Source organism: Tetrahymena thermophila, assembly GCF_000189635.1.
Source record: "Tetrahymena thermophila SB210 genomic scaffold scf_8254406, whole genome shotgun sequence".
Taxonomy (NCBI): domain Eukaryota; phylum Ciliophora; class Oligohymenophorea; order Hymenostomatida; family Tetrahymenidae; genus Tetrahymena; species Tetrahymena thermophila.
This window is the reverse complement of record NW_002476188.1, coordinates 415,337-430,180: the sequence shown is the minus strand read 5'-3', so window position 1 is coordinate 430,180 and position 14,844 is coordinate 415,337. Positions and strand designations below refer to the sequence as shown.

The 14,844-nt window shown below is 20.8% G+C and overlaps 4 protein-coding genes across 4 annotated transcripts; 3 read left to right on the top strand and 1 right to left on the bottom strand. All coding sequences in view use genetic code 6, as the record gives it.

The window, feature by feature from the left end:
* Positions 1–487: 487 nt before the first annotated feature.
* On the bottom strand, positions 488–2,462 carry TTHERM_00245720 (bZIP transcription factor; the record flags this gene model as incomplete). Its single annotated transcript, XM_001023801.2, has 3 exons — positions 488–1,160; positions 1,311–1,496; positions 1,798–2,462. The coding sequence occupies 3 exons, from the start codon at positions 2,460–2,462 to the stop codon at positions 488–490; spliced, it is 1,524 nt and encodes a 507-aa protein (XP_001023801.2).
* Positions 2,463–4,947: 2,485 nt separating this feature from the next.
* TTHERM_00245700 (GNAT family acetyltransferase) lies at positions 4,948–5,697 on the top strand (the record flags this gene model as incomplete). The annotated part of the gene is made up of 1 exon (XM_001023799.3): positions 4,948–5,697. The coding sequence occupies one exon, from the start codon at positions 4,948–4,950 to the stop codon at positions 5,695–5,697; it is 750 nt and encodes a 249-aa protein (XP_001023799.1).
* Positions 5,698–7,602: 1,905 nt separating this feature from the next.
* On the top strand, positions 7,603–8,476 carry TTHERM_000245699 (transmembrane protein, putative; the record flags this gene model as incomplete). The annotated part of the gene is made up of 3 exons (XM_012799934.1): positions 7,603–7,619; positions 7,970–8,323; positions 8,383–8,476. 3 exons carry the CDS (start codon positions 7,603–7,605, stop codon positions 8,474–8,476), a joined length of 465 nt encoding a protein of 154 aa, XP_012655388.1.
* Positions 8,477–8,688: 212 nt separating this feature from the next.
* On the top strand, positions 8,689–14,826 carry TTHERM_00245690 (transmembrane protein, putative). Its single transcript, XM_001023798.2, has 13 exons — positions 8,689–8,921; positions 9,434–10,029; positions 10,090–10,243; positions 10,294–10,399; positions 10,622–10,888; positions 10,953–11,208; positions 11,307–11,620; positions 11,938–12,505; positions 12,575–13,096; positions 13,293–13,591; positions 13,641–13,737; positions 13,799–14,271; positions 14,336–14,826. The coding sequence occupies exons 2-12, from the start codon at positions 9,777–9,779 to the stop codon at positions 14,236–14,238; spliced, it is 3,276 nt and encodes a 1,091-aa protein (XP_001023798.2). The 5' UTR covers positions 8,689–8,921; positions 9,434–9,776; the 3' UTR covers positions 14,239–14,271; positions 14,336–14,826.
* The last annotated feature ends 18 nt before the right edge of the window (positions 14,827–14,844 follow it).

Sequence of the window (14,844 nt, the reverse complement as noted above, 5' to 3'; positions counted from 1 at the left end):
AAAAAATAATTGAAATAATTTATTAATTTTTGTTTAAGCATTTAAATAAGCTTAATAGTCACTTTTATTCAGCTATTTGCCAAAATAAATTTATTTGTACTATTTTAATATCTTTTTATAATTACTATTGTAATTTAATATTTACTTCTTATTAAAATTTAAAATATTTTTAATAAATTAAAAACACTTTAAAGAATGACTTAAAATATCAAATTTATTATAATGAACAAATTAGAATGAAAATGTATTTTATTGAATGTTAAATAAATAAATTAAAATGTGGGAGATAGTTTTTTTAATTATTTTAATTTGAATAATTTACAGACAGATATGGATGGTATGTATATTCATAAAATATTATATTTAAATAATAATAGCATTTGATATGTGTTATTATATTAATAAATTGATAATAAATAAATTTTAAAATAGTAGGTAATAATAAAAGGATTTTTTTTTTTTTGATTTTTACTTTAATTTCATTCAATCAATTATCTTTTTGTTTATTTTTATTAAAATAAAATTTGGATTTAAAATTTTTATATATTGTTAAGGTAGCGTAAGTGAGGTATGCTATAATCGCTAAAGTCCAACCAATAATTTTCCACGAATCATAAAATACTGTATCTTAAACTATTTGTTTTATTTCACTCTCTAACTAAACAGTTTTGGTGATATTCTTGATTTCGCTAATGCTCAAGAAAGCATTTACCTTGGATTATATTTGATTTTCGTATGAGGTAGAAGAATACGACATCACCAAAATGCAACTAATAACTACTAATATGAATAATTGCTAGTTTTAACCATAAGGTGTTTTTACATTAATTCTTTCTCTAGTGGTTGGAAGCATACCTTCATGATTTCGGTTATTTCTAATTATTTTTGTAGTATACTCCTAACCATTTTTATCTTCATTTCCATTAATTTCATTAGAATTGTTATTTTCTTAGTGGTAGTTTTAAATTATGTTTCCATACATTCTTCTGAAGTATTCTACTTCATCTAGCAGTCTTTTGTTTTAAGCAGAAAGGTTAGCAACTTATACTTTTAAATCTTAGTTTTCTTATTTTAGCTAATCGACATTCATTTCTAAGTTTTCAGTCTAGTTTTTCTTGATACTACGCACTTTCCTAGCACTTTGTCTATTTTGTATTCTCCTATTAAATATAAATATTAAATCAAATAAATATCAGGCTTTATCAGGGCATTAGTTGAATTAGATGCTTTCAAATTAGAAAAATAGTTAAAAATCTATAATAATGTTTCAATTGTCTAGTAAAATATTTAAAAATAAAATTATAATTTACTTTCTAGCTTTTTTGTATTCAAGTGGGTCGTCTTCGTATCTATAAACTTAATTATTATCATAAAGAGGCTCATATTTTTTCTTTGCAATATTTTTTTTTATCTTCAAACCTGTCTAATTAAGGCTGTTTTTGTCAATTCCTTCTTCTTATTCAGCATCTTCGTCATCAATCCCATTGCTATTTTAACTTTTATTATATAATTTTATTAATAGGAGCATTTTTATATTGAGAAAATTATTTATGTTTTTAAATCTATTTTTGCTATAAAAAACCATAAAAAAAATAATTGCTTTTTTTTAATATTTTCTATTCGTTTATTGAAAATTTCAATAAAATTAATTACAATTTAGTTAAATTTTGTAATAACTTCTTAAATATTTAAGCAAATTTGTTAATATTTCAAACAATTTCAATAAACTCTTTTGTAATTTCTACAATTTTTGTTTGTAATTTAACTCAATAATAATAATAATAGATTTAGTTTTACTTAGAATTGTATTCAGTAACATAGTATGGAGTATGTCCTTATGTAGAATTTTCACTGAAATGTTCAGGAGAAGAACCATAATTAACTTGATTAATATTAGTTGCATTTTAATGCTAACTTTAGTGCGAGTTAGAGTTAAATTGATAGTATTGATTCTTTTAGTTTTAAGGTAGGCTATTAGTAGGCCTAAAAGAATTTGCTTAGTAGTTACTGTGAGAAGATTCGCTTTAAGATTAATTACAATAATCAGAAGACATATAATCACAAGTTGAAGCTGTGTATGAAGAATTTTTGTTATTTTGAGGTACAAATTACTGGGCTTAAACATATTATTGATTTTATTGAATTGTGTTGTTTTGGCCTGATAGAATATTCTTCTAGTTGTCGGGATTAACTTCGCTTGCAGCATAATTATTATTATATTGGTCACTATAATTATATTATGTTAAAAATTAATTTTAATCGTATCCAATGTCTCCTCTTATGAAATCATTAATTGCTTAATCACCTTCTTAGCTTATTCTCTAAGCGTAAAACTATGGTGGGTAATCTTCTCTATTTAAATTTGAGAAATCTTAATCTCCAAAGTGATTAAAGTCATCAGATTTACTAAATACTTCCTCAGATTCACAATTATTATTGAGTATGTCTTATTGATTGCTCATTTAAATAATATTTCAAACTAAACTTAAATTGCTAAAGATGTTGTTTGTCTAAATATCAGTAGATATACTTGAGTTAATAACTATTTGATTTTATTTTACAAGTTAAAATATTTTTTTTTAACAAATATATTTTTCCTTTTATATTGTCTTGATTACGAGTAATTGTATATATAAATATATTATATTCAATTTTGAATGAAGACTATCTAAATTTCAATGTTATATTATATTTATAATAAGATTTTGATTATCTATATTATATTATATATGTATGAATGATTAATTATTTAATTAATTAGTTAAGTCTATTGTGAATGTATCTAAATATGTATATATATTATTGATTATTCTGTGTATTCTTTCTATTAACTCTTTCTATTTAATAAGCAAATTATTTTTTACAATTTTTTTCATTAATTTATTTATTCATTCATTTTAGTATAACTAATTAATATGACTTTCTATTATTTTTGTTAAGAATCAGACTTATTTTTTGTCTTTTTATCAAACAATGTTTACGTTCATTAAATTTTACTTCATTTAGTTTTTCTGACAAGGAAAATATAGGATTTAAATTAGAAAGAATTTAATCTGAAGTCATTTTTTCAAAAACACATAAAATAAAAAGGCATAGTATTTGAAATATTATTTTAAAAATATAATATATATTTGTGTAATTTTTATATTTTAAATATTGAAAATTTTAAACCATGTCAAAAATTATTTTCGTTTTTAGTTTGAAAACTCATCAAATTAGATTCCAAAGCTTGACTTTGTCATAAAATAATAAAAAATTAATTCATGCACTACTTTTTTATTTTAAAACAACCTAAATTATAATGCTAATATGATAAAATCAGTGCTTCATCTTTGTTAAAGTTTTCAATTCAATAAATTGGAAATTATATCAATCATTTTTTAATTATCTATATATTTTATTATACAATCTTTATTATAGATTTTGCTTATATTCAACTTATTTGATATTAATAGATTTATTAATTTTATTAGTATTTTTTATAATAACTATATTTGTCTTAGATTAGCTATTGTGATTGACTAATAAAAATGGATAGTTCAAACTTTTAAGAAATTTAATAGCATGAATTTATTTACTTTTTTTAATGATTGATATCTCATGAAAGTTGAAGTAGAATATAAAAAAGATAAAAGTTTATTTAATTATTTAAAACTAAATTATTTATTTTTTATTTAACACTTCAACTATTTAAAATTATTTAAAATTAATATGAATATTTAAGTTATATTATTATGATATATAAATTAAAAAAATATTAAATTATATTATTATGATATAAAAATTAAAACAATATTAAATTAAAAATAAAACTTGAAAATTAAATAAAAAAATCTAACTTAATTAATATAAAGTATTTTGAAAAAATAATTTATTTTTATTTTGTTTATCCTCTTTTTATTATAACAAAACAAGAATACTCATAATGAACAAAAATAGTTTTTGATTAATCTTGATATGATAAATATTTAAAATAATACATTTCCCTAATTAAAATTAATAAAAATATTATTGAATTTTCAATTTTTAAATTTCATTTTTATATAATATAAAAACTGCTTAATATTTTTTCACAATAAAATTATTAAATATTTTTGAAAAATATTAAGACCCTTATGAATGATATTAAACAGAATAAAGGGGTGTGCTAATATATCAAATGTACAGTGCATATAAAATATACAATTTATGATGTTTTAAACAAAAAATGTCTGTCTCATTTTTGAATCACAGAACATGATAGACTATAATCTATATTTCCAGAATATAAATTTTATTTAATTTATTTCGTTCGCTTCAAAAACTTCTACAAAATATTTATTATTTAAATATTATTTTTATTCATTGAATTTCCACTCACTCAAATTTTTAGTGAAAACACAAAAATTAATACAACCAATTATTTTAGAAAAAATCTTATCAAATACTCAAATATAGATGTAAAAGGATTGAGTAAACACATTTTAATTTTTTATAAAAAATTGAATAAAAAGATTAAGATTATCTAAATTATAATTATAATTAATATTTCTTCCTACTAATAATGTATTGAAACGTATATAATTTACATGATTAATTAACTATATATAATTCTACTTATGATTTCTGGATATTCATGTATAAAAATAAATAATTTTATTTGAAAAGCAAGAGAATCAATTAATTTAAGCATATCCATTAATAAACTTGTAAAAGATACCAAAATTTTTTTATTTTTGATTTGAAGGAATTATTACTAGTATTGATTGATTAATTCATACATATATAAATGAGTTTATAATTGTGAAAAAAACTATCTGTATCTTTATCTAATATTATCAAATATTTTTAAAGACATTTATTAAAATTTATATAGTAATTAATTTATTAATTAATAAATTAATTAATTACAAAACATAAAAATTTACATTTAAAAAAAGTAAAAGTTAGTTTTTATTTAATAATAAAATGGCTAGTTAAATAGAATAATTCAATATTAAGTACAAAAAGTATGAGGAAGATAAGTATAATAAACAAATCCTAGATCTATATTTGTCAAACTTTTTGACTACAGCTAAAGTTTAAGGTTATGAACTGTTGCTTTGTCCAGTTAAGAGACATGGTATACTAAAAGTTTTAGCATTTGTTATAGTTAGTTTCTTATCATTTGCAAGTTTGACCTCTTCTTTCCTCAGTTTTTTCAACTCTGTGATTGTCTATATTGTATTTGTTCATTTGCTGGTCTTTTACATTATCCCTAAAGAAATGGAAAAAGAAGCTTGGAAGTTTCTTAAATAAAGCTTTGTTGAAGCAATTTATCCAAAAATGAAAGAATACTATACAGTAGAGAAAAATAGATTATATTTAGCGATTAGAGAAGATACAGATGAGGTAATAGGAATGACTTCTTATGAAGATAGTGTTGATTTTGAAGTCCCTAATTAAATTCCCAGCTAAGGTGTTTCTCTAACTAGAGTGTCAGTAAGTGATAAATATAAAGGAAGAGGAATTGCTTCTCAACTTTCTAAGTTAATAGAATAAGAAGCCAAGTCAAATGGTAAGTAATTTATTGCTCTCAAAGCTATATCAACAAATAAGCCTGCTTAAGGTCTCTATAAGAAGAATGGTTACACTTACTTAAAAGTAAAAGATCCTCATGAAAGCTTTTTAATGAAAGTTTCTGGAATTGGAAGAATATTCATGTATAAATTGCTTTGAGTAAATAGCATTACTATTCTTTTATAAGTATTTGTATGATAATTTAAAGAATATATAAATATATAGATTTTGTTTAATCTTTTAATATTATAATTAGATGATAATTTAATTATTTTTATTAACTTCTACTTAAATGTAAAAACCAATAATTTATATTTTTTTTCATTTATGCATTACTTATTATCAACGTTGAGGATTTTAAATATAATTAATTATTTTTTTTATATTGATCATTTAAATTAATATTATAAAATCTCCTAAAATAATTATCAATTATTTAATAAAGGTAATACAAGTTATTAATATTTTTACAATATTAATAAATCCATAATGTTTACCATATTATTTTATAATGCATTTCAATAATATTAATGTAAATTATATTATTCAAGTTACAAAAGAATTTTTTGATAATGTGGTGTTGTTTACTAAATGAAAATTATATTTTTATCCTTTTAATATTAAAGAATAACTTAATTGTATGATTAAGTATTTTAAATTTACATCTAAAAATTTAATATTTTTATATTAATTACATTTCTTTTATTGTTTTAGTTGTTTATAAATTTCTCAAAAATTATAAATAATATTAATTATCCATAAGCTTTACCATATTATTTTCTAATGCATTTCAATAATATTAATTTAAATTTTTTTATTCAAATTACAAAATAATTTTTTGATAATATGGTATGGTTTACTAAACGAAAATTATATTGTTATCGTTTTAATATTAAAGAATAACTTAATTGTATTATTAAGTATTTTAAATTTACATCTAGAAATTTAATATTTTTATATTAATTACATTTCTTTTATTGTTTTAGTTGTTTATAAATTTCTCAAAAATTATAAATAATATTAATTATCCATAAGCTTTACCATATTATTTTCTAATGCATTTCAATAATATTAATTTAAATTTTTTTATTCAAATTACAAAATAATTTTTTGATAATATGGTATGGTTTACTAAACGAAAATTATATTGTTATCGTTTTAATATTAAAGAATAACTTAATTATATTATTAAGTATTTTTAATTTACATCTAGATATTTAATATTTTTATATTAATTACAATAGTTGTTTATGAATTTCTCAAAAATTATAAATGAAGTTTTTCTTTGCTTTTTAATTTCTTTTTAAAATAGAAATTGTTTTAGATAGTTTTTTCACTAACTTTTTAGGCTTTATATTAGTTTTGAATTTATTTTACTGGTTCTGTATTTTTGTTTTTTAATTGGGCAATTAGTTGATATAAGAAGTTAGGACTTTTAACTAAATAATTAATACTTAATTGTATGAAACAAATAAAATAAAAGTAGAAGATAAAATATTAAAATTTTAATCTTATTTTTATTACGAATTCACATAATAATAAACTTAATTTGCTAAATCAAAGAGCATAACTACGACTCTCATATCCTATAAATAAGAATGATAGTTTTCTATATATTTTCAATAATATTACTATTTGCTTTAGTCTAATAATCTACTTCAAAAATTGCTGAAAAACATTACTTATTATGTATTTCTTTTTGGTTTAATTATCTTCAAATATGTTAAATTATTGTTATATCTTAAATAGAACAAAGCTAAATGAATAGACAAAAGGACTTTCTAATAGGGTCTTAAACTAATATTTCAAATTTATAATAAAACTTACCCCTGTATTCTTAAATCCCTTATAGTTTATTTTAACTGGATAGCTTATGTCCAAGCAATTAAATTGCGCTCATAAATAATATCATTTAGTTATAAAATGTTGAAAATTAAAACTTGATAATTATTGGTATTACAAATTGTGGAGTGGCTCTTATTAATACATAGAACATAACCAATTTCCTACCAATTTGGTTTTATAGCTACAGTTAGTAAGTTACTGCTCTTTGTTTGACTTAAAATGAATCATTACTCTGGGTAAAAATTAAATAAATTTCCTTTTTATTTGATAAGTATATTATTCTCAATATTAAAAAATCAATTTATTGTAATCAATTTTCATTCTAAAATAAAATTTGTTCATTACCTTTAAATTTTTAAAAGAAATTGCTTAAATATTTAAGGTGATTTAGCAAAATAATTTGTTGTTAAAAATATTTTTCTTAATTATAATAAATAAATAAACAACTTATTTAACAAATATTAATTAACTACCAGCATTAATACAAAAAATAAATGAAAATAGTCTTTATAAAAGTTGAAAAATTAATTGTTATCTATAAAATAAAAATAAATAAATTACAGTTAAATTTTTAATTTAAAAATAGGTGGGTTTAGACAATAGTACAATTTTAATTTTTGATTTTAAAGATAAGAGTCATATAAAATTCAAGATATCAATAGCTACAACTTAATTTGTTTATAAATTTGTATTTTCTAGCAATGAATCAATTTTATTTGTTGCTGGATTCTATTAGCTGTAAATTTACGATGTATCAAACGTGCTTTAACCTAATTTGTTATAATCTTTACCACAGCAAATAATTAATCAATAAGCATTTTTCTCTGTTCAATTAGCGAAGAATGAAACGTTTTTATTTGCTGCTAATGATGAAAAGGGAGTCTCGATTTATAAAATTAACTAAAAAATAAGCTAATCGAACAAAAATAATTATCCATCAGTAAATAAATTAATAAAAGTATTAAAAAAATTATTAATGTTTATAAAAATTTAATTAAGTTAGAATATTTGTGCTCTGCCTAATTTAGCTGGTCAAGCGCTTACGATGTAATAATATTTTAAGATAAGTATATGTATGTCTTACAAGAGTTGAGTGGGCTATTTTAGGTAGATTTGTAGCAGTTTTGGTTGACTTAAGATTGTTCTTAGTTAAAAATACTAAATTAAATTGATTTTGCAGCAGAAACTACTTCAATGCTAATTAATTCATACTCATTCTCCATTCCTTATTTATTTTTAGGGGTTAGATCCACAGGATTATTAATTATTTCTTTGAGTGACCCATTTAATTTTGTTATTTTTCAATAAATAAGTATTAATGGATTAGCACTAAAGATAGAATTAAGCTAAGATAGTAAATACGTATTTTATTCCAATGGTTAAAGTCTTTTAGCTTTCAAAAAACAAGAGCCTAATTTTAATCTATAAAAGCCAAATATTCTTAATGACCACCAAGCTTTCTTTTATCCAAACACTTTATTTAATATAACAGATAATTGGTCTTGGAGATGTGCATTTAGCAATAACACACTGTTTTAGTAATTCAAATATTTATTTTTAACTTTTTTTAATTTTGGAGAACATTTTTAATATTAATTTTTATTAAACACTTTAAAGGTTTTTTATAATATTTATTTATTTTTAAATTATGAAATCCATTTTTTCAAAGAAAATTTAAATAATTCTAGCTTTAGTTTTTTATTTGATAATAAATATTTTTAATTTATTTAAACAATCTTTATCATTTTTTTGAGTTAAAAAATGAATTTATAATAATCAAGATTTTGACTGATTTATAATTATTAATTTTGTAATGATAAAACATTTACATTTCATTAAAGTTGGGAATAGAAAGTTCCAATTATTAAAAAGTAAAGAAAAAATAGTAACTAATTGGTATATTGATATCCACTTTCTATACATTTGAAGGATATATTAACATGACCATCTAAAATTTTTAAAATGATTTGTTTTTATACCATGAATATAAATTTAGTACTTTTTGAGTTATATTTCTATATAAATAAAAATATCTTAATTATTACAACAGAGCAAGAAGTAGAGAAGGAAATTTAGCACTTCAGATATCAGGGAGTGGATTTGGTTTATAACAACTCTCATCAATATTTAAGAATTAATAAAGTAAATAAACAGGGGTAAATGGTTTAAAGGTATTAAAAGATTAAAGACATTTAATTCTTGGCCTTTCTAATTAAGGAGTGGCAGTAGTAGACTATCTGGATTTGAAAAATCCTTAGGTTATTTTTAACTCTACATTTGGATTTACTGATAATGATTCTGATTCTATCTACCTAAATTAAAATGAAACCATTCTAGTTGTGGCATCGGGTAGGAGAGGAATACTAATAATAAACTCAACAAATTTATCTAATATGACTCTTATTTCTAATTTTGTGCCTTAAGACTACTAAATTATTGGAACTTGCGAAGATGCTCTTATTACATAAAATAGCTAGTACATATTTGCAGCTGTAAGATCATATGGCTTGATATTAATAGATGTTACTAATATTTATACACCATAGATTAAAAACAGATTTATTACATTGGGTGCTGAATCAATAATATTCACTTAAAATGAGAATTTCTTAATACTTTCTAATGGATTTAAAGGAATAAAGATATGTAAATTACTTACTTATTTAGTCATTCATATTAAGCAATTAAATTCATTATCCCTTTTAGTTGATATTTCAGATATCAACTAAATTTAAATTTTAGGAGAAGTAAAAATAGATGGTTAATGTCTTCATATTAGATCTATTTTTAACGATAATTTTATTTTAGTTACACTTTAAGAGAAGGGATAGCTAGCACTCGTAGACATTACTTAGATAGGGTAAATTCATTTACTTGGTGAAGTTATATGTATATATAATAATTGAATAGATAACCTTTACTAATACAGAAGTATTAATACCTTTCAGAAGATATTGCATATGATGTTTGCCTGAATGATGATCAATCTATCGCATATTTAATGGGTCGAACAGGAGTAATTTTGATAAAATTGTTTAACATTTATCAAATAATCAACAATAAACCAATAAAAAATTAATTTATTTAATAATAATTAAATTATTCGCTCTTATCTTGCTTGAATAATTTAAATTATGTTAATAAAGCAAAATTAAAAAAAATAAATTTATAAAAATTATTTAAAAACACAATTTGAAAATCTTTTATAAAAGATTTGATAAACTTTTTAACAAAATAGAATCTAATAATACCTTTGAAAAGTAAAATAATTCTGCAAACTGAAATATTTTAAACTTAAGTTGGCAGTGATGGCAAGATCTATGTACAAACTCTTCACATGGACGATATATTGCTTGTTGGAATGGATGTTTTGTTTCTAATAACTCCTTTATTTTCTGACCATAAACTCTTTATAAAATCTTGCTATTACTATGAGAATTATAATAAAGATAATTTACCTTCTTGGATTTCATTTAAATAAGCTGCTTAAGAGTTATAACTGAAAGTAATCTATTAAATATTTAATTTATGAATTAATTATCAATTTTTTAAATTTTTTTCAAAATTAGATTACTAAAGAGTCATTAAACACAAATATAAATGGAGTTTTGGGACGCACCAATCATTAAATTATTTTATTAGTTTTATAAGAAATTCAAGATTTAGATTTTGTTAGTTAGGAAAATAATATTAATCAGAAATTATCTGCATATATAAAAAAACTCTGCTAATCATAAGGTATAATTGATAATGTAGGCTTTATAACTGAATATTTTAATCCTTATACACAATTCAGTTTATAAGGTTTTAATGGTACTGATGCATGTAATAAATTTTAAATCGAATAATTATTTCTAATATATTTCATTTAAAAAAATATTTCAAATTAATTTTAAATGAATTCTACCATAAAAATAATAAAGAGTAGTAGTACATCAATTAGATACTCAAGATGAAGGTTATTAATTATCCAATTTATTTTACTACTGATAGTTCTCTTGTTTTAAATGTTTCTGATTCCACAAATATAATCTTAAGCTAATCTTCTTCTCTGTAAATGTATATTTCTGTAGACCCTAATTTTGCTAGATTTGTTGATATCAAGTATAAAGGAGCATTAATTTCGCTATCTCAGGACTCATCCACAATCATGCTTTAAGGAGAGACTTGCCAAGTCAATTAGTTGGTAGCCTAAGGCTTTTATATTTAAAACTTCTTTCGTACATAAGACATTAATGTAATTAAGAACATACACAAATATATTTAAATTAATCAAATTAATTTTAAAATTTACAAAAAATAAATAAAATATACCTCATTCTTAATATTTTTAAGTTAAAAATCTAAATAAATATTTTAATTCTATTTAAATTATTTTTTTTTTTCATTTAAATTTGAAGATTTTTAATTTTATTTGGAAATTAACAATATAGTATTATCTCAAATAATATTGATTTTATATTTAGTTAATTTTTTAAATTTTATTTTTTAAATCTAAAAGAAATTACTGAAAGTAAATATGTTAAAATTTAAAATATATTTTTTAATATTTAGGTAACTATCAGTGCTAATGATCAAATAAATTACTAATTTGAAGAAACTTACTCTTTTTAAGAAGTATCTTTTTTGAAAATTTTAGAAAATATATAAGTAAGCAAAACATGTAATTTATAATGTGAATTTAATTAATAATATTCTGATGGAGCAATTCCTGTAAATGAGTATTTTAAATTTCAAATAAGCGATAGTATCTTTATTAATTTAAGCCAATAAAAGACATAATATAATGTCAATTTATTGATTGATGACTAGGTTTTACAGCTTTCAAAAAAATATTGGTTAATATTTGATAAAACAACAAACTCTCTTTCAGGATAGCCTGGTCTTGAATAAGTTGGATAAAGTATCACCATTTAAGTGAATGCAACTGATAGCTATTCATTTATTGTAGATAGTTTTACATTTACTGTTAAAAAAGACAATAGTAGCTTGTTTCTAAAAATATTTTTAGTTATTCTTGTTCCTATAGTTGCGCTTTTAATCTTACTTTAGTTTAAATCTAGCTTTTACAATCTTTTTTTTACTCAAAATTTCTGTTATTCTACAGAAACAATAGAAATAGGTAATAAATAAATAAAATTGATTTATTATTTTTATCATTTTTAATTAACAAATTTATAAATGTTTAAAGGAAAAGAATATACTAAGCAAATTATACTCCGAGATGAGATGTTTAGAGTAGCAAAAATTATATGGGAGCAATATAAGAAAAAAATAGAAATAGAAATTTTAAAGTAAGAATTATAAAAGTTGAAAAGTATAAAGGATGAAAGTAACGAAAGCAAAAGTTTATCAACTAATAAAATAAACATGATTCAAGTTGAAAATATTAATCCTAAGAGCTTACTAAAGAGAAATCAATTTGATTAAAGCTCGCTGTAACCAAATCAAGAAAATTTGGGAGTTACTGAAGATCCTGCATTAAAAGAATCTCAATAAGAAAGATATAAAAAAAAGCATAATAAAGAAGATTAAGAATAAAATTTTAGATACTTTGTAGAAAATGGAGAGATTGACTACAATTTTATATTGAAATAGATGTCTATTTTCTTCGATCAAATAAATAATAATCAACCTGATTTATCGCTAGGTTAAAGAGTCAATTCTGAAGATATTATCAACACTTCTACTAAGATTTCTAAAATCCTCTAAGGTAAATAAATAATTTATTTGATATAACAGCAAAACTTTTTGTTAAAAGAATTTCATGTTAAATATTTTAGATTAGTATATTCAAACATTTTTAATTAGGATAGAAATTGAATTTTTATATATATAGAGTGTACTTTTAAATATTTTTGTTTAAAAGAGAGCTATTTTATTTATTAAATGCTTGTTAAAATATTTAGGATTTTTTGTTAAGTATTGCATAAGCTTAGATTAAGATTTGTAGTTGATATTTGAAAAAATAAAAGCTATGGCTGTTAGTAATTTTAATAATTTAGATTGGTATAAAGCATATACAAATATTGCATCAGATTTAGATGATGTTTCTGAATGTTCGATTCCGGTCATCACTGTTAATGAATTTGTATTTAGCAAAACTATTTAGATAATTTAGCATATTTTCCCTTTTAAAATTTAAAATTTGCTTATTATTATTAAAGAGTCGTTAATATCGACTGCTTATGGCTTCGAAGAAAAAAGAGTAAAATTTCTACTAATTAAACTATTAAATGAACTTTTTTTATCAATAGAAGAGGAGATGGAAGTAAAGAAGCTTTGGAGAAACTATTTATAAGGAAAAAACTAAAATTTAGTCTATTTAGATACTATAAAAAGTAAGAAACAGGTGTAAGAAAATACATTTAAAATTTGAATGAAATCATTTAATTCTTTTAATTAATAAAAAAAGCATTTCAATAAAAATGGGGGAGTTATAGATGTTTTAGAGATATAGGATTTAAATAATGCCCTTAGACTTAAAATTATGGGCTTCCTTAATGGATGAACGCACTTGAAATTATAAATGGATCTATTATAATCGGAGGATAACCAATGGCATCTGATGTAGGTTAGTATTTAATTAGAATATTTGACAAGAATTCTTATATAATAAGAGAATTCAAGATATTTGTCATAAAAAAATAAATATTCACACAGCACGATCATATAAATAATGCGACATCATCTAAATCTAATCACTATAAGTAGCTACACTAAAATATTCCTTAGCTAAGTATAAAATATAATTCAAGACTCCCAATTACATCAAATGTCTTTTTGAACCCTTCAATAAGCAGTGCGCATGGAAATTTGATTGCTAGAGATAATTAAGAAGAATAAATGGAGTGATTTAATTAAATCTAAACAGTTGAATCTATTTATGTAATAATTAAATATTTTTTTTGTTTACATATTTATTTATTTTATTTTGATTTAATGATTTAAGATAGATAACATAAAATTTGCTTCATCAACAATGATTATCCAATAAAAAATATATTTAAATTCTTTAACAAAAGATTTTGCTTTAATAGCAAGTATAAAAATAAAAATAAATTAATTAATTAATCAATATGGTAAAGGAATAATTTTCTTAAATGAATAAATCTCCCCTTCTATATTTGCATATGAATTAACCAGAGAAAAACTAAATGCTTTGCAACTAATTTATAATTTAAATTTTGAGCAATTATGTTTCTATTATTACTTTCAACTAACGCTAATTAATTTAATTGCCAAAAACTGGATCAGCCATGGAAAAACAAAATAACTGAAAAAATTTATAAATTTTGATTCATAGAGTTTTTTTGTTACTTAATTACTTGTTAAAATTATGTTTTTAATTATTCAGTGTTAATAAACGAAATCTTCTACTCAAATTATTAATTTACAAATTCAAATCTTTATAATAAATTGTTTAAAATACACAATAATAAAAAAAAAAATTACATTAAA